This window comes from Amblyomma americanum, chromosome 6 (genome assembly GCF_052857255.1).
Source record: "Amblyomma americanum isolate KBUSLIRL-KWMA chromosome 6, ASM5285725v1, whole genome shotgun sequence".
Classification (NCBI taxonomy): domain Eukaryota; kingdom Metazoa; phylum Arthropoda; class Arachnida; order Ixodida; family Ixodidae; genus Amblyomma; species Amblyomma americanum.
This window is the reverse complement of record NC_135502.1, coordinates 59514141-59541058: the sequence shown is the minus strand read 5'-3', so window position 1 is coordinate 59541058 and position 26918 is coordinate 59514141. Positions and strand designations below refer to the sequence as shown.

The 26918-nt window shown below is 43.8% G+C and overlaps 1 protein-coding gene and 1 pseudogene across 3 annotated transcripts; one reads left to right on the top strand and one right to left on the bottom strand.

The window, feature by feature from the left end:
• Positions 1-42: 42 nt before the first annotated feature.
• Positions 43-21661, bottom strand: LOC144093560 (uncharacterized). 3 transcript variants are annotated; one of them, XM_077627094.1, is made up of 12 exons: positions 21285-21661; positions 21138-21199; positions 20945-21047; positions 20682-20836; positions 18930-19297; positions 17719-17914; positions 14871-14996; positions 12425-12555; positions 8832-8897; positions 8163-8280; positions 2854-2971; positions 43-2122 (listed from the first exon to the last, which is right to left on the bottom strand). In XM_077627094.1, the coding sequence occupies exons 2-12, from the start codon at positions 21186-21188 to the stop codon at positions 1968-1970; spliced, it is 1587 nt and encodes a 528-aa protein (XP_077483220.1). In that variant the 5' UTR covers positions 21189-21199; positions 21285-21661; the 3' UTR covers positions 43-1967. The 3 variants fall into 3 exon arrangements, with proteins under 3 accessions (XP_077483220.1, XP_077483217.1, XP_077483219.1); XM_077627091.1 differs by having other exon boundaries at positions 21563-21647; XM_077627093.1 differs by having other exon boundaries at positions 14874-14996; positions 21563-21623.
• Positions 21662-23997: 2336 nt separating this feature from the next.
• Positions 23998-25678, top strand: LOC144095292 (uncharacterized; annotated as a pseudogene).
• Positions 25679-26918: the final 1240 nt, after the last annotated feature.

Here is a 26918-nt window from a genome sequence, read left to right as displayed (position 1 = left end):
GTCTGTCCGTCCGTCTCAAAAAAGAATTGAAGCCTTCATCAATAAAAGTTGTAAAATAATTTTATTTGCAAGGCACTGAAAAAAGCGCGCCAGCAGGTTTCTTAATCAAACATCGATGCACATCAAAACTATATACAAGCTAGAATCGAAGCATGTTTAACAACTGCATAAATAAGCTCGAAATCTAAAACAGTCAGTGCCACATAATATACAGTAAAATGCCCTTCTAACTTTTGATAACTTCGCATGGCATGTCATACATGGCACCTTTTGCAACGGTTTCTGAGTAGTTTTTACTGTGTGCAGTGTTTCAATCCAGGCAAAGTCTGAAAAGCAATGCCTACCGCTATGCAACTATGAGGCACCCTGAGAGATGAGCCCTTGGCCAGCTGTGAAGCAAGCATAGCAAAATGAGATGCAACATGTAATAGAGAACTGATGAAGTAGAGGTAGATGCAGATAATGCTGCCCTATTGCAGCTTATTATGAAACAATGCTACTGTAAACTGCCTGTATACATGCAAACAAGGATGTGTAAAAAGAGACGTGATGCAGCAGTGAAATGAGTGGGAAAAAACTCAGCGAAGTAGCTTTGTGTTCGCTCTAAAAAAAAGCAAAATGATATGAGCAAAAAAAAAAAATTGTCTATCTCGTTGCTTATATGCACTTCAGCGATACATGCAGCCAGTGTTTTATACTTAGGGCCCTTCATTTTCGGGTTAAACTTGACTTGACCCTAATTTTTGCACCCCAAAGGGATCCCGATCAAACTCAATTCTTACCCGAGAAGGCACCTTAAATAAAGAAAAGCTATGGTTTACTAGTGTACAAAGCTGAAGGCACTTCATGGAAACTAGCGCATATCTTATCCTATTCTAGAGTGGCCTTTCCAGTTAATTGCTAATGACTCAGTTCCCTAAACTTGCCTCGAATCACAAACACAAACTGATATTTTTACTGAAAGATATGTGCAAAGATAAGCACAGATAGTACCTTCAGTTGAGGTGGCAAGTTGTTCTTATCCCTTTTAGATGCAACAAAAAGTGTACACAGGGAACTTTCAGCTTTTTTGAAGAGTACACAGCTAACAGTGATTTCTCTATTTTAAACAAATTTAGCACTCATGTGGCACCTGGAATGCTTTTTTACTGTTAACGAGAAAATGCAGTAGATAATATTTGTCAAAGCCGTGAGCCTAGCAGCATATCCTTCAACATATAGTCATGTAGATTCCATCACCTTTAATAATATCCTTTATCCAGGGTTCCTAGAGCACTGTAAATCTTTGGAAAGAAATATGTGACCCCACAACCCCTCAGGCACTGGTCTGACAAATCCTGATGCTTTGATGTTACCATTTCCAACAATTATGATGCTTTGTGCAAATTTTTGTGCCTTACTACAGGAATTAACAGCCGGTGTTTTGCACTGCAAAACTAACCAATTGGCTTTGTTGGCTATTCAGGAGGCAAAAGGCATTTTTCATTTAAAATGAGCAGTGGCATCTGAAAGGACTACATACACGTGCAAGGCTCATAAACATCCATTTCTGAATTCAATTTCTGTGACAGTTTACAAAAGTAGATGTTTCTCGGCCTACGTCATCAGCGCAAGCAATTCTGGTCTGATGGGCAAAACATGCAGTGTTATTGAGGAGGCTCTAACCGGGAGAAGAAAGGCTGCAACTTGCACCAAGGCGTCTCCAGTTGAGAGAAGAAAGGCGGCAGGGGAACTCTTGATGAGACGTGCGAAATTGGTTTAGAAGTAAAAGTGGACAACCTTGATATCCAGCTACGCCACTTTTTCACAAGTGATGTCAGATTACATTAGGGAGAGGTCTATTCAAAGGAGAAAACACAAGTTTAAAGCATATCATGCCTAAAACAAACAATGACAAGCCATGGGGCTGATCATATAACAATGGTAAAATAGATGGGATATGGAAGCACTGAGCAGTCCGTTGGTGTTCACTTCAATATTGATCGTGGTAGAGAGTCCTTTGTAGCAACAACAAGTGACAAATGAGCTGGCAGAGCTAATGCACTTGGAAATGCGATGGCAGTGGGGACCTGTGGCACAATCTCAGTTGTCGGCTTTCGCTGGTTCTTGAGGCCATCTTTCTCTATAAGAGACAAGAAATACTTAAACATGTAGCACATTCGCCAGTTCCTGATGATAGCCCATGCGCTGCCTGCTATGAAGGCCATCAGAACTTGTTGATTAACGTATTTGTGAGAATCAATACATTTGGCACATGCTAAGATGCTCAATACACAGCGTTAAGATGTAAATGAGTAAACAGCTACACAAATTAACACAAAAGCAAAAAACACGTTTTCCAAAGGCTTATAGCTTTTCACACGAGGCTACAACTTAGGCTGTTACATCAAGTAAATTCACAAAAGCAAAAAACACGTTTTCCAAAGGCTTATAGCTTTTCACACGAGGCTACAACTTAGGCTGTTACATCAAGTAAATTTTTCATCCAGGTCATCCTTTTCTACAAGAAGTCACTTTTGGCAGCAACTTAACACTGCAAAAAAGCAGCATTTTACTCATCACTTTAGCCAATGTAAGGGCATTTGTGGTCACCAGAAAAGCTGATGTTGGTTTTGAAACACATTTGGTGGAGGTATTTCACTTTTTGATTCTCACCAGTAAGCTCTAGAACTTGATATTAGAAAACTGCAGTGTACCTAATCACAAACATTTCCTCACATGCCAGGTTCCACTGCTCGAGTTCGTGAGAGCACTCTGAAAGGGACCTCTGCGATGATAATGACTGTTCTGGAATATATCCGTAGCTGGCACAAAGATGTGCTATAAAAAAAAAAAATGGCTACAGCTTTGTACCTTTCTTCCGCATTTCCAATGTGACTGAGCAGTTGCTATGAAGAGCTAGCTGTTTCTTGAGATTAAATATCTCATCCTTATAATGCAACTCCGCTTCTCTGGACATGGACCTTTGGTTCTGAAAATGAATAATACAGGGCTTAAATGTCAATTAAGCATGCACATAAGGCATTCACAGATCTGACAGCATCATTTCAGAAACCTTTTGGCCAATACTAGGGCAGAAGTACAGGGTTCCTAATGTTTACATGTTTATTTATGTCCAACTCCCATTAAAACAGGCCTACTATTGATGAATAGCTTCATAAGATTTAGACATCAATTACTGCTCTTGTATTTGATAGCTGATGTTTCCCACATTTCAACACATCAGCTAGCATATTAAACACTCCAACAAACTATGGAAAACCGTAAATAGTTTGCATTTTATTTAACTAGTATGAAGATTATGCAGTTTCCTCTTCCTGCTTGTGCTAGTCTCACAAGCAGCACAACAGCACTGAACCAGAGAACAACATCACCACAAAAAATGGCATCTGTCCTTTTTTTTAATGTAATAGCATTAGAGTTCACACCCTACGATTTTATGTCCATTAGTCACGAAAGTCACTCATTGGTCAAAAGGGAGATGATGTCACAAGGTCGCATGACCACGGCACAGGTATCGTCCTTTCTTGTGCAACCAGGAAAAGGCGACGCTAGTAGCAGGTAGGAACCAATTGAATGGAAGGTGTTGACGGCATCTGGGCCATCTACATGGACGATGACACAGGAGAGATGTGTGAAAAGGAAGTGGATAGAGATATACTCAGCATGATTGTGTGTGCCAGTAAAGCTGAGATGAGAATGACCCCACTGTTTATGTGGTGAAAGAACTGACACAAACACAGAAACATGTAGCAGCAACATTGATTCTAATGCTATCACATCTCACTCTTAAGATTATTTAAGTGTCCTCATAATTTTTCTGTTGTCTTGTGCCTTTGTAATGCTTGTAAAAATAAATGCAAAATTGAAGAGCCCAGAGGACCACATATGGATTAACATAGCAATGTGTACTATGCACATTTCTCTTTCATAAAAAACAACAAGAGCTACAGTTTAGACACTAATGACCATGCTTAAGTACAGGTAAACAAGTTGGAGATGTATTCAGTATATTAGCATCTACCATCATTTTCCTTTTTGGAATACTGTAGCAAGTACTAGCCTTAGAAACAGGCTGCTGCGTCTTCTAAAGAAGCTGAGCTCATCACATATCGTATTTACACGATTGTAAGTCGACCTATTTTTCAAAATTTGAAAATGCGAAGTGGGGTAGGGGGATGGTAGACTTAAAATCGAAACCAAAGGATCACGCTATAAATAAAGGCTAGACAAACGAGATATCAGGCATGCTACATTGTGGTAGCATTTTTGCTGCGCGGCTCCCTCGCACCGCTCTTGGTGCTGGCCTTGAGCAGCTGCTATGTCAATGCGCAGACCTGGCATCCCCACCCTGCGTGAGGGGGCCGATGGTGGCTGACGATAAGCAGCAAACCGACACCAGCCCACTCCGCACACCTGGCCGCAGATTGTGTCTACTGATAAGTGGCGACGGCTTAATAACCATTCGCGTTCTACTCTTAATAGGCGTCGTCCAAGTTTTTTTTGTTTACTTTCAACCGCGCACTTGGCGTTCAAGGGAGCATCAATAGTTGATGGAAGGGCCGCTGTTCCAACCGCGGTGGCACCCCCACTCGGAAACGCAGCGGCGCCGGGGAGTGTTGATGGCCGACGGAAGAGCTGACGCCGCTCAAGCGTAGTTTCTCTTTGGCTTTGACACGTTGACTGCTGCTGGCTGCGTTTCCCAAGTTTTTAATGCCGTGCTTCGTCATTCGTGCTCCAGGTCCGGTAAGCAACCGGAGCTCGTTCACAGCTACATTCAAGATGGCTGTCATTCTTCACGCCGAAGAAACGAACAGCGCCGGGCCGCAAGTTCGACGTTCGCAACGGGTGATATAGGCATGGTTAATTGGTTTGATCATAGAAGGTTGTGGCCAAGTACTACACCAGGGTGGCCAAATCCTGCTCTGGTGAGAGAGTGCGTTGTCGGTTCTGGTCACCGAGATAAGGCCGCACTCCAGGCCTGGTTATGCAATTCCATCGACACGCAGATTTTTTTTTTCTTAAACCCGGTGGAGAATTGCGCAGCACCAGGATTTGAACCCCGGTCCTCTTGCACGCGAGGCGGATGTTCTACCTCTACGCCATCGCTGCATCGCTGCAAAGTGTACAACAGCATAATCTTACCGGTACTCAACTACGGGGCAGAAACGTGGAGGCTAACGAAAAGAGTTCAGCTTAAGTTAAGGACAACGCAGCGAGCCATGGAAAGAAAAATGATAGGTGTAACGTTAAGAGATCGGAAGCGGGCAGAGTGAGTGAGGGAACAAACACGGGTTAATGACATCCTAGTCGAAATCAAGAGAAAGAAATGGGCTTGGGCAGGGCATGTAATGCAAAGGCAAGATAACTGCTGGTCTTTAAGGGTAACGGAGTGGGTTCCAAGAGAAAGTAAGCGTAGCAGGGGGCGGCAGAAGGTTAGGTAGGCGGATGAGATTAAGAAGTTTGCAGGCAAAGGGTGGATGCAGCTGGCAAAGGATAGGGCTAATTGGAGAGGCACGGGAGAGGCCTTTGCCCTGCAGTGGGTGAAGTAAGGCTGATGATGATGATGATGATATAGGCATGGCAGCTGCAGCGAGGCAAAATTTTCAGCTGTTGCACGCAATGTCGTGATGTGGCTGTTTGCGAAGTGCGGGATTTCGCTGCACGACGAAGTTAGGACGACGAGCTGTGGGATCGCAGCCGCTATCACGACGGCAACGCTAGTGAGGGCGATGGCGCAAGTGTGGACGAGTAGACCAGTGACTAATACATTTTCCTTCTGGAATGTGCCCACGTGTGCTCCCGCACGTGGCAGCCAATAGCGGCTGGTGATAAGCAGAGGGCGCAGGATAGTGCTATCGTGTTCTATTATTAAAGGCCAAGTGTTAACAACCTTCAAGTTTTTTTGTTTTTTTTTCAAAAATGTGAAATGGGGGGTCGGCTTACACTCGAGTCGACTTAAAATCGTGTAAATACGGTACACCAGCAACTGTGTTTAACTGTGGACTGTGGTGTAACATTTAAGAGGCTTGGATCTCTGTCCGATATGGAACAAAAAAAGAAAATGCTCCTCCTATCAGGGTCTTCTTACAAATTTCTGCAACATATTCTTTGCATTAGCAATGTAATTTGAGACAAGCAGGTATCTTCAAAAAATCATCTACATTGTAGACAACATTGAAAAATTTCACACATGCATTTTTTGCATTACACCACACAAAAACATAAGCAGTGCATATTCATTTTTCCAGCTATTAAAATTTCAATTTTAGGTTACAGATTTTTGACTAAGTACTGAAAGTACAATGAACCTTTTCCTAACTGTTCACCTCAATGTTATATGACAAACTAATAGTGGGCCAGGTAATTCTGACAAATGCAACTTCAACTCTGTGACTTAAAGCGCCGCCTATAGAGCTTCACTGTTTCGCATGAATATTTGGTGTACATAAACATGCACAAGTAGCAAATAATCACATAAATATTCACGTTGTTTTCGACTAGGTTCATTCACTATTCGATCCATATTCAATTCAGTACTAAAATATACTATTCATATCTGACTCAGTAATTAAGCCAAAATATTCGTATTCAAGTATTCCGGAGGGCAGAGTAAGTAAGGGAACAAACACAGGGTAATGACATCCTAGTCAAAACCAAAGGAAGAAATGGGCTTGGGCAGGTCATGTAATGCGAAGACAAGTTAACTGATGGTCCTCAAGGGTAATCTACTGGATTCCAAGAGAAGGTAAGCGTAGCAGGGGGTAGCAGAAAGTTAGGTGTGGGCAGATGAAAATAAGTTTGCCAGGATAAGGGGGCCACAGCTGGCACAGGGCAGGGTTAATTGGAGATATATAAGAGAGGCCTTCGAGGCATTTGCCCTGCAGTAGGCGTAGTCAAGCTACTGCTGCTGCTGATGATTGATATTCAATTCGGTTTCGAAAAAGTACTATCCACACACCCCTAATATATATAGCCATAGTTTGCGAGTTTTACGAAGTGAAATATGTCAATTCAGTTTTTGTGACTTCATCTCAAGCACCTGTCAAGTAGAAGCATGAATGTTCAGCACTCAGCCCTCGTTTTACTGCTGGCAAGTGATTCCATTAGGGCAAAGTGTGAAATGAAGAAGCCGAAGAAACAAATTACAAAAATTGAGGCAACCCCATTCAATCTGTTTGCAAAAATATAACCACTAGCTACTTCCATCCTATGTGATAAGCACATTCATGTGTTGACCCTGTTCTGTTAAAGGGACCTGCCAGGCCTTGCTCCTATGGAAACTACATGTAAGTGATTTACTGTTTCCGTGAACTGCATAAGTACATAGTGACTGGGAGAGCACGATCAGGACAGGACGCAAGGCATCATCATCCACCACTTCACCACAATTTTTTCTAGTCATCGTCAGCCTTCCTTCCGTGTCATGACCATCAACTCAAAGTTAGGCACGTTGCATATCATTCATCTGTATTTGTGGGGTCATTCATACCACGCACTATATCATCAAGTGGAACTTCAAAGCACACATAGCCATTGAACCTAACGCATTGAAATTTCGTTATGTAATATGCAGTGACGTTGGCATTTAGACACCTTTTCTTGTTACTTCTTTGCTTCATGCAATTGTACAATTGCAACTCTTGTTCTTTTTGTGCCTAAAACATGTATTCCATTATATTTGTCATTTGTTGTAATGCCTTACTTTACTGCCTACCTAGGACTTTTATTATAATGTTCTCTCTCTCTCGTGTGCTCATGTACTTACAGGCTCAGGTATTTAAATTATATTCCCTTGTCAAAACTAGCCTGTTAAGAGTATCTTTTGCTAGTTCTTGAGGTTCCTAATACAATGTACACCCCCCAACACTTTTAGGTAATACCCTCGAAAGAGGGCATTTAGGGATATCCTGAATAAGCAAATAAACAATGATACATTATTAGCTATGCATCCAGAGTGCTGAACATGCTGCGTTAGGCTTGTCCCTGTATCTTCCAGCATACTGCAAATCGCACAGCTAAAGGCAGGGGAACATATAAGAAAGCAGCAGCTTTGATCAAAGTTCTTGAGCGCTGTTTTGAGTGCAATAAAGATTGTAGGTTTGCAATAAAGCGGGCAGAGTGGAGCGAACTGAAGCGACAAAGGTAAGATGGATCAAAACCAGGAGGTCTTGGTTCCGTGCAGTCAGTTCGGCACATAGCTTCTTGTAATCTTCAAGCTCCTTCCTGATCGCTTCGCTCATCCTTTTTTTTTTGGCCCTGCTCCTCTGTGCAGCATACCTAGAGAGGAAAAATAACTATGAGAACGCTAGCCACTGGCCGTAAATAGGAAAAGGATATAGGGAAAATAGGGGAAGACAGACTGAGGCCTGTCTTCCTGCACAACACAAGTCAGAGGAGCATACGGACTAAACACATAGAAGACAGGCTGACCAAATTGGAGCAACGTGCATGGCTTGTATTTCTGACATGTGTGCATGATATGTTATAACACTGTGCTTTAAATATGATGCAAAATGTGGATTATGTGTGGCACTGCAAAACGTCATGCAGAACAGCAACTCTGCCTCGAACTGTGCCATAGCAGACTAGCTTTGTCTTTATTTCCAAGCTCCGTGTGCTTTCACATATTTCAATGCCCTGAAAGTAAATCTCCAAGTTTCACATTGAGCTCCTTGCAAAAATAATAATATGCAATAAATAAGCAAAGCATGTTGGCTCATTATATTCGAAGAACGAATGCATTACATACCCAAGCATTGCTTGTACTCAGTACTAATGAAATGAGACAGAAGAAAAAGACATTTCTTAACATACGACAATAACTTCACCTGTTGTTTTCTCTATTCTTCTTTTTCCTTTCATCATCAAAGGCATCAGCACGTCGGTTTCTGTTGCTGCAAGTACAAAAAAGTATGTACTCAGCATGTATAGCAGTGGAGAGATAAACTTGTAGTGAATTCCATATCAGTGCAAAACGACAGAAAGAAAACTAGCTGCACTGTGAAAGTTAAATGTGAGAAATAGCAAAGGAAAACAAAAGCAAGCACCTAAATCTAATTGGCAAAAATCGGAAACATGTACAAGAATAAAAATGAATTCCAAAACATGCCTGTTGCATTTTCAGTCAGATCCTCTTAAAAAATGAATGCAAAAAGGATTAAAAAAATGTGTAGTTAAACAGCATTCAGTTAAACAGCACTCAATGTAGAAACTAATATGTCACAAACATTTGACTGTTCAATACAATAAACTGACAGTACGATCATGAAACCTGATGCTAGAAAGTTGCAAAATTAGATTTAGCCTCGACAATTACTTCAACGCTTTTACTCTAAAGTGAGGCTGCACGTACGCAGCAAAATTTCATATAAACGAAGGCGGGTGGGTGGCAATTCTGGAAAATGGAGGCTTCAATAGCCGAAGCTTCATGCCGACGACGCCAGCATTTTCGCCAAGTACCACTGGTATTGCTATCGCAGTAAAACTGTAAAACTTTACACAAAGAGGTCTGCACATAACCAGATTTTGACAGTGTTGCCAGATTCAAATACTGGTATCTCTCTTCACTATCCCCTTACCTTTAACTTCTTGCGTGTTTTTTTTACATATCCTTCTACTGTATCCCTTTTATTTCTGCTGACCAACATTACGGCTCCCGATGTGCACGAAACAAAAAAAATGTTTCAGCATCATCCCCAAGTTTGGCTGCTTAAATACATATTTCCTGGGCCAAGCAGAACATTGTATGTCGAAATAAATTCTTACGAGCGTTAGACCATCTAGGAACAGTATCCAAAATCAAGTTTGTTTTCTGCAGCATTTTTTTTAGGCATCATGTTTTCAGGCAGCATAAAAGAATTCACTCTGAAGACAGCTTGTATACAGCTTGAACAAAAATTCACTTCAGCTTTCTGACTAAGGTGCACAGTGATCTCTGAAATTCTTCACTGCAACCTCAGACAAAACTAAGATTGATCTAGGTAAACTTTTAAACAACAGATGCGATATCTGCCAGGAATTTTTTGGAGCGGCAACACAGCCAAAATATTCTTTGCTGCAGGGAGTGTTTGAACCACGTCACCTAAACAGTACAAAGAGCCTAAAGAAGTAAGGACACCCCATATTGGTTGCACATTCTTCCTTTGGAATGATACACAAGATATTAGTAAACATTCGCGGGATATGAATCATTCGAAATTTCAAATATGAATTGAACATGTTTGCTACTTGGTTCATATTCGATTCGAGGAATTCATATGCAAGAATTTCCGAATATTTGAAAGCAACTGAATGCCATGCAGACTTTCATAAATCTGGTTGTTGCAAAACCACAATATATCTGAGAAAATTATCTGCAGATTGAGTTAAAGAGTAAGAAAGCATTCCCTCTGCTTTCTTCTTCATCGTTTATCGCATGGACCAATCACATTTGGGTGCTACTAGGCTTTGATCTCTTGCAAAATTCTGCAAGTGGGCTTTGCCACAATTCACACATGAAGAGAACAAGATGGCTGACCACCCGCTTTGAACAATCACAGCGCGAAAGCGTGCGACTTTTTGTTTGACCCTGCCATAAGGTGTTGCATTCTTGATGCCCACACACACTCGTCATATCGTGTTCACAACTCTTCTAGCGTGAACTCTACCATCTCGTTTTGGTCAACTGTGGTATGTGAGAAAGCCTACTTGTGGAATTTAGCATGGAGCTTCCGAAAGGTGGCCCGAGTTGCGGTGCCACTGGAAGGGAAAGCGATCGTGTAAAAATCCTGTTTGTTTCATGGTACATCATAATCCGTGCACCTCTTACATGCGCATAACGGTAGGCGTGATGACAAAGGGAAGGCCCCTCTCGCTAGGCCAACAAGTAGCCTGGTTGCATAGTTTCCGCTATGAGCTTCGCCTGCGATGGCGGCTATCAGCTGCGAATTCACCAGCCGTCAGAACCCAGCTGTGTGCTCCTTCCGCACGTTGCTGACTTTTTTTTTTTTGCTTTCTACAAGCAGTCTGCCCGTTCCGATGCCAGTGTGCATGCTCCTCAATTAAGTCCGCCTTGTTCTTCCAACACGCCAAAATTGCACGCTCGTCACGGGCCTTTCGCTATTTGTAAGATGGCATCTCCTCGCAAGGCTTCACTGCATTTTTGCATTTTCAGCAGTTTTTCTTTTTATTTCGGTGGGTGGAGGTGGGGGAGGGATTTTATAACTGCACCCTTCCGATAATTCCCTGAAGTCCAAATTAATTAGTTTTTACTATTCACCATGATACTTATTAGTTGCCACGTCATATGCCAATTTATGGATTTCATTACGTTACTCATTCTGCATGACCACAATACAGGTTGCATACTGTTCAGCCGCCTAATCAAGGAGTACACATTTCTGCGCACAAAGCATGGTGCTGAGCCAGTCTGTTTTGTTTATTTCTGCTGAAAACACTGACACTATTTGGAAAAATTAAGAACAATTACATTTGCCTATTCGTTTTCTGAAAAATTTTCTCATACAGAACAGATATTCGATAACTGATTCGATATTCAAATGAATTTTTTCTCCATATTCGTATTCTATTCATATAAAAAAATTTCAATATTCGCACGCACACCCCCATGGATCGCACATGGAATTTGCCTGCCCCTGGTGATTAATTTGTTACTGAAATTTCCTTTCCTGTGTTGTCTCAGTTTTAGTTTCAGCAGATGAAACGCAACTGCAACATACATGGGGAGTTGAGGCCCCTGGAGACATACAAAGGCTTCAGTATAATTGCTGCTTAATTATAATTATATTTTAATAGTAATTACCTACCAGGCATAAGTATATTTCACGGGGCGATTTATTTATTAATGTTTTACACGTCATTCCAAAGAAAAAAACATGTAACCAGAAATTTGGTCCCTACTTAAAATTTTACAGTCTAGCATGGCATCCGACTCGCTATTAGGTGAAATGCACAAAGCTTGGTATGGCTTCAGACTGAATAATAAGTGAGATGATATCTCCATTATATACATTCAAGGCTGGATCCAAGCATGCCCATAGGTCATTAGCAGTAGCTGCTTCGAAGCTCAGCTTTGAAACCTGTCTCTTCCCTGTGTCCACTTCACGGAGCACATAGAACCTCCAGCTAGGAGCAGCAAATGGAAACTACTGTCGTTTGGCACCACTAACTTCAGAACAGCTGAAATGTGCTCCTTGTTTTACTGTCAGAAATACTTGTGCAGTAAGAATATCATATCTATGCATTTCTGTTACTGCATCTCTTTCATTGATTTTCTTGCTAGGCACCACTGCTGTCACAAACCATCTTGGAGCTCGGACCTTGTTTACAGCTTATTTTATTGCCCGCAGGCAACAGTACGGCATCAGCACTGAAGCTCTGCTCTGAAGCCTTGCACATAACAGAAGGTCCTTTGGGCACTTACCCATCACTTAGATTTGCATCTGATGGTGCAATTACAGTCCCAGAAATCTGTGCTGCGGGCACTGTACGCTTGGATGCTTGCTTCTCACCATTGCTGCTGAGTCCTTTGACAGTCAGTGCATCTTTCAACTTCTGTAAGGAGTTTTTTGTGTGACAAGAAAAGAAACGGAATTCTTCACCTCAAATCTGAAGGCCCACAAAGGAATAAAGGAAACAAATTTGTTACTGCAGTGCACCTAATAATGACGTAATGTGACTAGAATGCATGAATAAACTAATGCAAAATGAACGCGCTTGAAAAGAGGAAGCTATTTTTTGCCCACTGAACACTGTTGCACCTAGGATAATTTCGTGAAATAGCCAATCTAAGAAAAGACATTCCTTTCTACATTTAGCCACATATAAACCTACACAGTCTGTGTTTTACGTGATGTGCAAGGCATTTATATAATGTCTTGCAAAAATGTAAAATACAAACTACCCAAATGTCATTGGTTTTCACATTTACCAGCAAAATAATACCAAATCGTCGCAGTATTACATATAAACAACTGCGTTTCCTAACTCCTTCTCAATGTACCAGCTCCCAGAGATGCAGAACGCATGTTGTACGCTTACTCACTGCAAAAGCTACATTCTCCCATGTCAGCTTCACATTTAAAAAGTTAGCCTACCCAGCTAGTTTTTACAATAAAGTAACAATAAAATTTTCTTTCAATGAAACTACCACTTTTTAGCATTTCTGCAATGCGTGAGCTAGCAGTGGTGAAAAGCTGGAGGCTTGGGGTTTTTTTCCAACATTTTTAGTGCCTGGACATTAAACAGGTAAACAACTTGTTATCACCAAGTTAAACTTTCGAGAAAATGACACATGCTATATGTCCCTTTTTTTCCAAAGGAAGGACTAAGCAGCTATTTCACATTGCACAGTCACCTTAACAATGTGTGTACCGTCATTCTGCCCTTGCTGCATGCAGCAGTTTGAATTTCCGTGCCTTGCATCAAGCCTAGAAATGTTGCTATTTTTCAACAGCAAAGCAAATTCTTTGATAGGAAACACGGTCACTCGGAAGTCAGATGAGCTGGTATGCGTGCATATGTTTACCCGCTGTAGGGACTGCATACATACACAGCAAAACAACAGTTACAATGAATAAATTTCAGCCCAGTATTATGCAATGCTGCAGTGGGTATTACTTCACGGCTATCCATAACAATTCAGAAAGATTTATTGGCCATCACTGTGTTCACTGCATTCCTCCTGCATAGCCTTACTTAAGTTGAACTGCAACTAACCATTGCCTTAGGATTTGTTTTCAGTTTCAGTACAATGCTTAAAAAAAAAAAAACTTTTCACCGCAAGCCTAACAGTGCCCTATGTTCTGTCCTCTAGCAGAAGAGTGAGGAGGGAAATATAAACCAAAACAAAAGCTCAAGTGGACATCAAGAAAATGGAACTAGAAAAAAAAAAAACTAGCTAGATGGTTACCACTGTGTAACGAGAAATTCGGAGACAGCTGTTGAGCATTTTCATTGCACGACATATTGCGGTAAAGAATTTGAGAACGACATGAAGACATGTACAGTTTTAGACCACTCCTTTGGCAAGCACTGCTCTCCAGGCAGCCACTCCAAGCATGTGGTGCCACTTCCACTTCGCCAGCTTTTGGGCAACAGGTTCTGCAGCAGCTGCCACTGACGAAGCGTGCCACATTCCTCCACTCCCACCATAACCTCCCTGCTCCTTTCACCATAACCATCCTCTGGTTTCGCATTCCTGCGCTCTCACCATACACGAGGACAGCGGCACAGGCTCCTCAAAAATGTTGCAAATATTATTTGCTGCATAAAGGTGGCACGCAAAGAACTTTAGATAGAAAGCATGGAACAATTTATTCATTTCTGTGCATTAAAAAATGAAGCATTTTAAGTACACGGATGGTCTAAAATGAGAGAAATGTTAGGAGCTCAGCAATTCTGAGAATATACACTTGCTGCTCATAGAAGCAGATGCACGTTTGATAACAGAAAATCGATGAGCAGACAGAGGCATTCAAGCACAGAACCGGTTGGTATCCCCAATGCACAGACAGAACCCTGACAAACTTCAAATGCTTATCTGTACTTCAACGTCCTATAGTGACACACGGCCTATGAGGGACGCTGTAGTGTGGGGCTTTGGATAAATTTAGACCACCTGGGGTTCATTAACTTGTGGTGACATCGCACAGCACACACGTTTTTGTATTTTGCTCAAAACACAATATGGCCGCCGTGGCTGGGATCGAACCCGCAACCTTGAGACCAGAGCTGAATGCCAAACCCACTGAGCCATTGCAGTGGATGAGCATACATAATGCATACAGGTAGCAGAAGGCAAGCTCGAAAGCCTAATAATTAGACCCCTATCACTCCAGACCCACAAAATGTGCACATGCGTCACTCACCACCTCAGTGCTCTGCTGAAGAAGTGGAACAGTTGCGGTAGCAGCAGCTGCAGGAGGCAATTGCGCTGTAGTACCAACAGCGGCAGCCGAGTTGGCTACAATCAGTAGCTGGACACTATCCCCAATCTGCAGGTAAAACCAGCAAAGCTTGACTGAGGCTAGATGAATGATATTCATATTATGGGTAAATGTACTGCACACAGTTCTACATTGACAGGTGAAAAACATGCATGTTATTGCATCATTTTCAGAGACAGAAACAGGGAACCTTCTGATTAAAGTGACTGGTTAGTTTGCCCAGTCAGAAAAGCCCAACAGGAACTGCACAAAACACAATGGAACTGACTGGCTCCAATTGGCTTCTAATTGTGTTCTGGCGAGTTGCAATTGGTATCTTTTGACCACATGTGCTCACATTTCATATGAATGTTGGTCTGTTCTGTCCACTGTTCTTCAATCACTACAAATGAGCATGTTTTATTTAAAATAAGGCCTCCTTCATTTGGCTGAGCTTTCAGCCCTATTTCACATTTCACAAAAGATAACAGCCAGTGCGGTGCCAGTTCTTGCACAGAAAGTATAGCCTGACACAGCACAGGGGCTAAATTGAGAACAAAAGTGCATCAACAGGGGCTAAATTGAGAATAAAATGCTGCAGCCATGCGCTTTACGCACGGTTTGACATGTGGGCTGAATTGCGCTGGTTGCATTGAACACTGTGCAGTTGTGTTTGAAGTGGAGCATCTCTTGGAAGCACCAAGTGACCTGTCGATCCTCACAGCGCTATTATCGCGGGTCAGTAAGCATTTATTTATTTTTTTTAAGCAGCATTTATTCACCTGACACCTTCACAAGATATCACAGGTAAATGAACACTTCTAGACAAAGACCAGAGAGGCAGCAAGACCACAGAGTGGCAGACAGCTTGGTAAGGCAAATGGATGACCCGCCAGCTGCCCAGAGTCCGCTTCAGCTACTTCACCTCGAGGGGACGCACGCACGAGATCAGCGCAGAGCAAAGACAAGGAATGCACCGTGTCAATATGAAGAATTAGACTTTGCCCTTTTTGTTACACGTGCAAAGTTGCACGAGTCGATCATCAGAGAGTCACCGGGTACTCTTGGAGGGGTAGCAATGAAATACTTGAACTTCGATTTCAAGACATTATTCAGACTGCTAACTTTTACCTTTGACATAGTATTTGAACTCCACGACTTGTGTTCGCTTATGGAAGATAGTAGTGGTGAAGCCCATCAGAGACTGACTGTCAGCTGACTAACAGGCAAAGATGTGGGCTGCTGTAAACGGAGGTGCAGCTGATGACAAGAGCCAAGAGCTCGAGACAAGATATTGAGTTTTTAGAAGGGCATGTTCGTGTTTTACACCAGCTCTGATTGTCCTGTAAAATTCTACTGATGTTTTCTATCATCGAGCCCTAAGGCGATAGTGTTTTTCTTGTTATGTTCGCGGGCCTTATAAACCATGTGTTTTCTCAAATAAAATCAGTTGGAAGTCTGTGCTTTGTCTGTAGTTTTGTGTGCCTTACGTCCCGTTTTGTTCGCGCAGTTTGTACTCATTCTCTTCATTATGAACCAACTAGCCCGCCAGAACGCCCTTCTTCAGCTGATACTACCACATGCATGCTGAATGCTAATGTGGAGGCCGCCACGGCAAAAAGGAACAATTTGCAGCAAGTCACCACGAGCGTTATGACCGCCCAAGTACTGAAAAATAACAGCACCTTCTGTCTCTTTTACAAACGCTCCATCGTGCTACATGTGGGCAACAAGGTGGTCTAGCACGGGAAATGCAACCGTTTCAAAGCTGTACACTAAAACAAGCATGTCCATGGAGCCGTCTACTACTTGTCTGCTACGGAGAACGTCAAGCACCTTGCACTACTTGCATGAGAAATCTCACGAGGAGGCTACCGCAGCAGTGCAAAAGAACTCGTGCAGCACTACGTCCAATCGAGGGCCAAAGTGCAGGTGGAGCTGGCTGCACTTGCCTTACTGCACTTGCTTCCTCTCCTAAATCTGCCTCTCACACCAGCTTGAATTCAGTGCATATCACACGGAAGCGCAAATATATTAGACAAGTTGTAGGCAGATACGATGCAGACAGGAAACAAGGGAAATAAAATGAAACAGCGCAATACAACAGAAGATTGTAAAGACTAGTACATGTGAATACATATGTTACTTTGTGCTGTATCATTCCTCAGGTGCGCCAAACACATTAGTAATGAATGCAGAAAAACCAACATAACTTAGCAGTGCATCACTTTGTATGTCAAGTCAAATCTGCACATATTCCGGTTAGGCAACACAGATTAAGGGGAGCCTAACAATTCCACCCAATTTTTTCTGTAAGTAAACATCGATTATATGGCTCTTTCCACCTATGCACATTTGGCAGCAAGAGAAGCATCTACTGCTACGAAAGTAGATTCAATAATTGAACAGCGGAAAAAAAATTCCAGAATTTTAGAAAATTTGAAAAGTTGTCCCACTTTACAATTCGAACTTGCGACATCAAGACCAAAGAGAAATGTGATCACCATCTGAAAGTGAATGATGGTGCATCCCAGCATTAGAAATCAGTATGCAAAAAACTTTAGTGACATCACTGCAGTCTTCTTGCGAAAATCGCCACTAGTGGCGCCACATGTATTCAATATTTTTACCTTTAGTAGCTGATAACAGCTTCATTTTCAATGAAATTAGACTCACTATCAGAATGCGGTAATCAATCGATACAGATCAACTTCAATGTGTCCTCAGAGTCACGTTAAGATCAACAGAAAAAGTGAGCAAATGCATGCTTTAAAAAATACGGTGGGCTGACCTGAATAACGTTTGAAGGGGTGATAATTGTGGTCGCCTTGGGGCCAGACAGAGGGCCGACGGCTGGCACCACAGGAGCAGTAGATGGTGTTATGACAGGAGCAGCTAAAACGGAGGCCACATTAGTTGTGGAGACCCCTGGAAGAACTTGAGCGATGGGGCTAGCTGCTGCTAGAATCGTTTCAGTGGTAACCACTCTGAAAACAGGTCAATAAGAGGATTTAAAAAATGATTTATAAGTTTGTGCATGGCGAAGCTAAACTCGAGCAACAATTCACGCTACAGTGAACGGCGCTGAATTGATTTTGTCCACCTGAGGTTTTCTCAGTGTATGTTAATCCTGTGGCCAAGTACTGAACCCCCAATCTTGCACTTAGCAGCGAAAGGTCGATGCCACTGAGCCGTTCCAGCATGTGCAATGTGTGGATTGAACAAAAAAACCAAACATGGATTCTGTCTAAAACTAGCCTGCGACATAATAGCACAACAGAACTTCACTTCCTTGCATCGTGCAGAAAGAAAAAAAATTTCAAGTTAGCAAAAAGTAAAAATGACAATGAACAAAAACAAAATCAATTTTTAAAATGTCAGTTATGTTGTAGTATGCCTTCCCCTCGTTAAGTATGAAAAAGTTTTTGAATTTAACAGCCCCATCGCACAATTCTAAGATGAACTCATTAGTACTTCAGGATCTACTTTAGAACAAATGGCCAGTGCAATGATAAAGAAAAAATTTATCTGGAAAGGTGTTCTATCTGCATAAAAACTTGTTGAAGTGCTTTTTCCACCAAAAACTCCAGTATTTATTCAGTGAAAAAAAACACGCTATCGAACTATGTGCTTGTGTGTATTTAGGAGTTTATTCGAACAAATGAAAGAACATTTACTCTGAAAGCAGCACTATGTTGAGTGTTCATAATGAGTGTTTATGCCACGAATAATGGTCCATGAACCATAAATCGCTAGTGAAGATACTAGGGCATGCTCAACTTGAGCTTCTTTAGTGGTTCTCCAAAAAACATAAGCAGAATGACTGGGCAGCTGATGAGGCATGAGAATAAATAAATCTCACATTGATCACGAGACAATTGAAGAAGAAAGAATACGGGTGCTATACATAATAGTGCTTTTGCCATGTGTGTCTGCGCTTAACATTTCACGAACACATTCTGAAGTGAAGTTCATGCACACTTATGAGCCAGGACAACCAACCCATTTGCAGTAGTCTGCGGCGTTGATGCAACACTTCCTTGAGGAGCAGAAGCTTTGTCACTGATTAGTGCACCTGCCAATGAGTCCTTTCCTTCAGAAGCAGCTGTGATCACCGTTGCTGTCTTGAGCGGACTGCTTTCATTCACACTGGCGGCACCAGCCTGGACAGCTGGCTTGTCAGCGAACACCAAAGCACTTTCACGAGACGTCCGCTCTGCTTTAGTGGTGGAAGGAAGGGCAGGCCCAAACTCAGAGACCATGGCTGAAGCTGGGGTGAGTTGACCCCGCTGTGCAATAGGATCTGCCGTGACTGGTAGAATGCATGGCGTGTTGAGCGGTTCACTTGTGCTTGGGACATTGCTTGGCTCCTGCAACAGTGGCAGTGACACCAACCGAGAGGACGTTTTGCTATGCCTTTTTTGCAGTGGGTAGCGCTAAATTTGACAAAACGACTTGGGACAGGGAGAGAGAGACGACGAACAGAACGAGCGCTAAACTTTGAACTGTTTTATTATTCAGATGGGACAGGCTTTAAAAGGAAAGGGCGGGGGGTTGTCACACACAATCGTGATTTTTTTTTTTATCCCAAACAGGCATATTCTATTTTGGTGACCCCCAGTGGTCGGTTCATCGGTTTATTGTTATGCTATACCATCAGGCAAGCTCTTAACTTCAAATAAAACTCTCTGAAAGGCATGCCACTGCTCTTGCTGCCCTTTGTGTTGAACAGAGGGGCGCTCGATATGTTTCATGGATGCGCCAGAATAGCAAGGACAGGGTTAATTGGAGAGACATGGGAGAGGCATTTGCCCTTCATGGGCATACTCAGGCTGATGATGATGATTGCATGGTACTTAAAGAGCGAACGTGTTTACTTTTGCATTGTTGGGGCCAAATTACAGAATGATCACAATCTCAAAAGAGTCACAAAATGTTCAAAAAGCCCCGCTCCTATTTGTCGGCACAGAGCGACGGGACACATCGACCAATAGGAGCAGGGCTAACTGATCCGTTTGTGATAGCTTTGTGACCTGAACTTAATGTAATTCGACCCCCGTTGTCTTACAAAAAGATGAAAGCAGTTAAACAAAAAGCCGGAAGCTATGCCAAACACTTAACTTCTTTTTTCAGCATTTAGCAGCTAACAGGGACAGGGTCAAAGGAACTGACAGTGTTGAGTTTATGCAGAACAGAAATGCATATCGTTCTTACATAATTCCAGCCATACAGCAGCTATGAATTCATGGAATGTATGTGAGAAAGTGATTCAAAGTGGAGCTTTATGCTATTAAGGCCTCTGCGGCTACACACATGCACATTTCACAAAGTAATGCTCATGGTAAGGTTAAAATGTGACTTAACTTCCATTGTGGCCTGACCTTGTAGTAAATTGATGAGAATGCCTGCGGAAGCAGTTAGAGTATGTATAAAAACGTCATTTCTTGCTCGTCTGCTCGCTAGTACTGTTGCGATAAAAAGAAATGTGAACAGTAGAGCACATAGGCACCGGGCTGTTCGCATTTCTATCGCACCTGCACATTGTACAAAGATGCAGTTCAGCTAAAGTTCTCAGCTATCATGAATCTTTTGCATGCAGCACTTCAAACAACCTGCAAAAGCTGTACAAGCTGTGCTTGGGCAGACATCAGTGTTGAATCTTTGCAATTAGAAGTAGGGTGCAGTGCGACACCTTTCACCGTTTCAAAATCTTCGTGACCTCTAGTCGCCTACTGCATTAGAGTCGCAATATACCTTTGAGACAATCTCCCCGTGAGATGCCCTGCGGAAGTCTGCCTCAAATGGATTGACATGAACAGCCTCAGGGGTGACGAATTCAGTTTGAAGCTCTTGGAAGAGGCCTGCTTCTTCAAGTATGTCCATGAATCTTGTTGGTGTAGGAGTTTGCTCTGCAAGGAAACAAAACTCCGTATTGTGTAAGCAAGGAACTCCTCCTAGTAGCTCATTTACCATATGCAGCTGAAAATAAGTATTCAACAGAAGCTGTGCACACATACCAATGCAGTTTCTCGGGCCTGCACCAGTGTTTGTGAAGTTTAATGACAGCATCATTTTGTGCCGTCTTTTGTGGCTCGTCAACTTGTCTTCACAGACAAATTTCTGACAAATAAAAGCAGATCAAAGGAACCATGTCACTCCCACTCTTGCAAGCCACGAGCATTTTTATGATGGATGTCAGCGATCACTTACGATTCCACAGCCCGAAACGTCGCAGGCGAACGGCTTCTCCGCTTCACCCATTTGTTCTGGAGCTACAATAAGACAGCACTTTCTGTAAGCTCAACATGCAGGCTGCCTTCGCGAGCAGTGTAGTGAATATGACAAGGAGATACTAACTGTCTACACAAATGACGAATAATCAGTTAAAGGATGAACACATGCTCGGCGCAGGCATCAACGTCTGAAGTGCTGCATTAATGGGCCAGCAATAAAGATCACGAAATTCTGACGGCGAACGTCCTTTTTCTGGAAGTTCAGCACTGGCCGAGACATGGCAGTAACGTTGATGATGTCAAACCACATCAAAAAACTTCAGAGCTTACAGCATTATTAATTGTCTTCCTCCCGCATGAAGACACGTGATAAATCAAGAACCTACAAGACATCTCACTTGCCCATCTAGCAAATGATGCGCTGGTGGCTCCAGATTCAGAGCCACGGGTCACCCATCAATATAGTGACACCTCTCATGTTTGGTGGCAGGAAAAAGCCCTACCAACAGCGAACCTAGTTTTCCTATTCATCGTTGCAAGCGCTGCTAAACTGTTTGCGATGATGATGATAGCTAACTAAATTACTGATGATGATGCCTCTCAACCGGTTTATTTAAAGTTGCTAAAAAAATTGAAATATACACCAAAATTAAACAAATTTTAGCCCTAATTGCCAATGTCAGAATATCGCGGCTAATTATAGCGCCTGAAATTTAGTGAGCCCCCTTGGCGTTGAGTTCCTTTTGCTCCGACATGCGTTGGACAACTTTAGAGCCTTCGTTTTTTTTTTTTTTTTGGGGGGGGGGGGGGGAAGGAAATGGCGCAGTATTTGTCTCGCATATCGGCGGTCACCTGAACCGCGCGGTAAGAGAAGGGGTAAAGGAGGGACTAAGAGAAGAAAGGAAGACAGAGGTGCCGTAGTGGAGGGCTCCGGAATAATTTCGCCCACCTGGGGATCTTTAACGTGCACTGACATCGCACAACACACGGGCGCCTTCGCCTCCATCGAAACGAGGCCGCCGCGATCTCCGGATCAGTAGCCGAGCGGCCGGGGAAGATTCCCGTGGAAGACGTAGTTTTTTGCAGTCCTGGAGGCATATGAGGCAAACACGAAACGCGTGTGCCACACACACTTTCTCCGTCGCCGCGGTGTACTACACCGCTAACAATACTATACCGAAAAAAGCGCTCTTCTGTGGCGGCGGCCCCCACAGTGCCTTCTTCATAGGCTGCGACTGCCGTGAAGAATCCTACTTCAGAATTTTCTGCCCCGTCGACATAAAGGATATCGGAGTGGTTGCTGTATGTTTTGGTGCAATAGCTCGCTCGAGCCTGCCGCCTACCCTGATGGAGGCTAGCGCTCATATTGCGCGGTAGGGGCTTCTGATATATGTGATCCTGCTTGCGCAGAGGAATCATGTAAGGTGTAGGACTTGTTGGGGTGGGAATGGGTGGATAGAGACGGAGCTGCCGCAGTAGGCATTGTCCTGTTTCCGTGCGACTCAGGCGGACTAACTGGTTGGTGCGTTGAGGCTCTATTAATTCGATCACGGTATTGTGGGTACCAGTAGCCAGGAGATGTTTCGTGCTAGTGAAAGAAGGGGAGTGAAAATAGAAAGGAAGAAAGAGGTGCCGTAGCGGAGGGCTCCGGAATAATTTCGACGACCTGGGGATCTTAAACGTGCACTGACATCGCACAGCACACGGGCGGCCTAGCGTTTTGCCTCCATAAAAACGCAGCCGTACTGTCCAACATATCTCGGTAGGCACCCGAACCGCGCCGTAAGGGAAGGGAAAAGGGAGGGATAGTACTTCGAAGGCTCCGGAATAATGTCGACCACCTGGGGACCTTCAAAGTGCACTGACATTGCAGCACATGGGTGCCTTTTTGCGTTTCGCCTCCATCGAAACGCAGCTGCCGCGGTCGGGTTCGAATCCGGCAACTCCAGCTCAGTAGCCGAGCGCCCTACCTAACCACTCAGCCACCGCGGCGTTGCAGCTCGTTTCAGCCGCTCTGAAGCAAATAGGCAGCAGATTTGATTGCCAAAAATAAGCTGTGACCATGAAAAATTCCATTAAAAACTGGACACGTAGAAATTTCCCTCGCTGCAGTTTGAAAATTATACTTCTCGCCGCTTCGGACGCTTATCGACGCCTGCGTAACACGTACGCAACCGCCAATCCACCGCTATCGCCTGCGCGACCCCTTTCGGCGGTTTCGGTCCCTTGCGCGACCCCTTTCGGCGGTTTCGGTCCCTTCCGCCTCCGGGCTCTCGGCGTTACACTTGCACCACGCTGCTGCCCGCACATGCTTTGTTCTGTATTTCACCACTGCAAGACGTCCGAAGGAAGAGGAACAGTCTTTACTGAAATAGCGAGTTCGGTGTTATGACGCCCCGACAGCGCTGACGTGCTTACCGGAGCTTGCTCGTATGGGCGGAGATGCTCTAGGTTAGGGCCACGAAATAGGGCGGTTTCGAAACTGCCTAAACACGGTTAGGATTAGTTCGCAGAAAGGACTGAGCCAATATATAATGGGTTTATGTTGAGTGACGCCTCCAGCCGTGGTCTCTTCCGAACTTTCGCCTTCTGCGACGGCAAAGAACACTGCCATCGCTTCTGGAAGTCGAACCCTCTGTCTCATGCTCAGATGCACGACGCGTGAAGGTGACCCAGTGAAAGGGCGGGTTCCTCAGTGAGGACAGTGCGTTTCCCGATGCTATTTCAAAAAGGTCGAAATAGCATGCAGGTAGCAATGTGTCCGTTGTTCTCGGACTTGCGTCTTGGGCTACAAATTCTTAGTTGTCCGCCATGTTGCGCGACCTCATGTAAACGTCATGGCTTGCGGTAAAAAAAAAAGGACAGACAATTTTTGCCTGAATTCTATAAACGTGCGAAAGCAGAACTGCATGAACGCAACGATGAAAACAGAGAATTATTTCGCTGTGTCTTCGCGCCGCCAACGAAAGTTGATGAGGACGACGATGCGCAATGCATAGCGCGAGAGTACGTTGCAGTTTAACACGAGGCAAACAAGTTTGCGAATACCTCCACAGTTACATAACAGCTACCGGCAGAATCCCTTGTTAATTGTTTCCAAAATTTCCGCATTTAAAATATCGTTTGGGAATTTTCCCCGCATGCTTGTTAGAAATGCGCTTGAGTAGCCGGCACGTCTGGCTGCTACTCGCTTCAAGCCTCGTGATAGTTTCTGTTTTTGTCATTTGCTCGTATGCGCGGTCCTAGGACTCGAATACTGCGCATTTATAACAAGCATGCGGGGATGAAGGAGGCCAATCCTTTGAGATTGGTTCAGGCTTTAGTCATAAGCTGAGTGCTATACGTTGCTCCCTATCTCAAACTGGCCAAAGCAGAAGAGGACAAAATTGAAACCATAATCAGAAAAGGGATCAAAACCGCACTAGGTCTTCCTCAGAACACTTCGACGGTAAAACATTGCAAGGCTAGGTGTCGCCAACACTCTGACTGAGCTCATTTATAGAAACCGCCACGGTGTCGCTGCATCAAAGGCTTTAAAAAACCAAAACTGGAAGGAAAATCATGAAGCGCCTGGGATTCGAACCCTCGGAATGTTCAAAGCAGACAGATAACGTACCTAGAGCAACCAGGGATAGACTCAAAATTCCACCGCTGCCAAAGAACATGCATCCGGTTTTCCACTAAGGTAGACGCAAAGATAGGGCTGCGGCCCTACAGGGCAAATTTCGAGGTAGATCCGATGTGCTCTACACGGACGCTGCCGAATACGATCGCAAGACAGCACACACAGTGGTAGTGGTTCGTGAGAGTGGAGACCCGGTCTCGTGCTGCACCATTAAAAACACAAGTGCAACTGAGGCAGAAGAAGTTGTCATTGTTCTAGCAATAATACAAAACGGTTCAAGGGTGATAGCGAGTGACTCTAAGGCAGCCATTAAGAATTATGATATGGGCAGAAGCTGTGCTGCAGCCGCCAAAATTCTGAGAGAAGGGCAAGTACCATCAGAGCTAATCTCACTGATCTGGTTCCCGGCTCATCAGGGCCTGTGGGGGAACGAGAAGGCGCACGCGACTGCCCGAGTGCTCACTTTCCGGTCGATAGCCGCTGAAGCAGCGCCGCCTCCACGCGAGGAACACCTCACTTCGGGTGACGAACTCACAAAATTCCTTTAAATTATTTCTCATTATAAGCACGGTCGTAAGACCTATCCAGCAGCAGATAAAGAGCTGAGTAGGAAAGAGGAAATCATGTGGAGGAAATTGCAAACCGGCGTGTTTCCAAACCCTCAACTGTACAGTAAATGACATCCAGAAGTCTTTAATCCTAGATGCACGTACTTCAATAGCATTACAGATCTAGTCCACGTGGTCTCGACCTGCCCTTTCTATAACGACCCGAATAGAAATGTGCAATCCTGGGAGACCTTATTGCTCAACGACGAAGCAGAAGAACAACGCGAAGTCATCGGTCTCGCCCTGACCGCCGCCGAGTCCCAAGGGATTCCGGCCGACGGTTAGAGGAATGAATGGGAATTTAGCCTAATCCTTCTCCCAGGTCATTTTTGACGGGTGCAAATTAGTTATTTCTCTCTCTCTCTCTCTCTCTCTTAGGAATTTTCATACATTCAATTTTCAAATTTCTCTCCCAAAATTTTGTTTTTTTTCTTTTCTTTTTAATTGCTTTGATATTTCACCTAACCCAACGGCCACTTTAACTCTTGGACGTCCCATGGACGTCCCAAACATCCACTGCACATCCAAGGGAGTTTCAGTGCCCATTGGGAAGGCACAATCATTAGCTTGGCACCAGTTTACCCTCTTCTTTAGGCTCTCCTCACCGAACCGTGGCTAATTCCCGGTCGTGGGTATAAGTGCCATGCCACTAAGGCAACGACAACAACACGAGGCGTGTTCGGCTGCGGCGATGGCGTAGTAGAGCCGTCATTAGTTTTCTATATTATGGGTCACCAACTGAAGGTATTAGCTTATGCGCATGACCTGGCGTTTTTCTGCGCTGATAAGCCAAGCATCGATGAGGTTATTCGTTTAACGGAGCACTTTGGTTCAGTGTCCGGAGCTCAGATTAATCGTTCTAAGAGTTGCAGTCTCTGGTTTGAAATGTCGGTATCGACAACTGCTGAATACGCAATGGACACGTCGGCCCCCCCATGTACCTCGGCGTCCCTTTGAGTGCCCATAAGCATGGTGCACATTACTGGAAAGTCTGTGTGCCAACTCATAAGCGCTATGCTCAGACTTGTCCCCCATGGTCTCTCGATTTTTGGCAGGGTGACACCGCATGTAATCTGTTTCTCGCCGCTAAAATTTAATATGTACTCCAAATTATCCATTGCACAAGACTCTATATTCAGCGTTTTCACAGGGTTTTCGCCACTTTTGTGCGGGATTTGTTTTTTGAATCTATGAGGCGTGATAATATTTTCCGGCCTGTCAGTGCTGGCGGCCTTGGTTTAGTGCACCTGCACGTCCGGCAGGTAGTTTCAATAATAATTGTTTTTTTGGGGGAAAAGAAAATGGCGCAGTATCTGTCTCATATATCGTTGGACACCTGAACCGCGCCGTAAGGGAAGGGATAAGGGAGGGAGTGAAAGAAGAAAGGAAGAAGGAGGCGCCGTAGTGGAGGGCTCCGGAATAATTTCGACCACCCGGGGATCTTTAACGTGCACTGACATTGCACAGCACACAGGCGCCTTAGCGTTTTTCCTCCATAAAAACGCAGCCGCCGCGGTCGGGTTCG

Bases quoted from the DNA above. Each gene is read 5' to 3' on its own strand.
- LOC144093560 (XM_077627091.1), bottom strand. The intron at 20,837-20,944 runs GTATGTGTGCAC...GTTTCCTTGCAG, and splicing joins AGGCCCGAGAAACTGCATTG to AGCAAACTCCTACACCAACA. The intron at 8,281-8,831 runs GTGAAGTTATTG...TTTCCTCTCTAG, and splicing joins AAGAATAGAGAAAACAACAG to GTATGCTGCACAGAGGAGCA.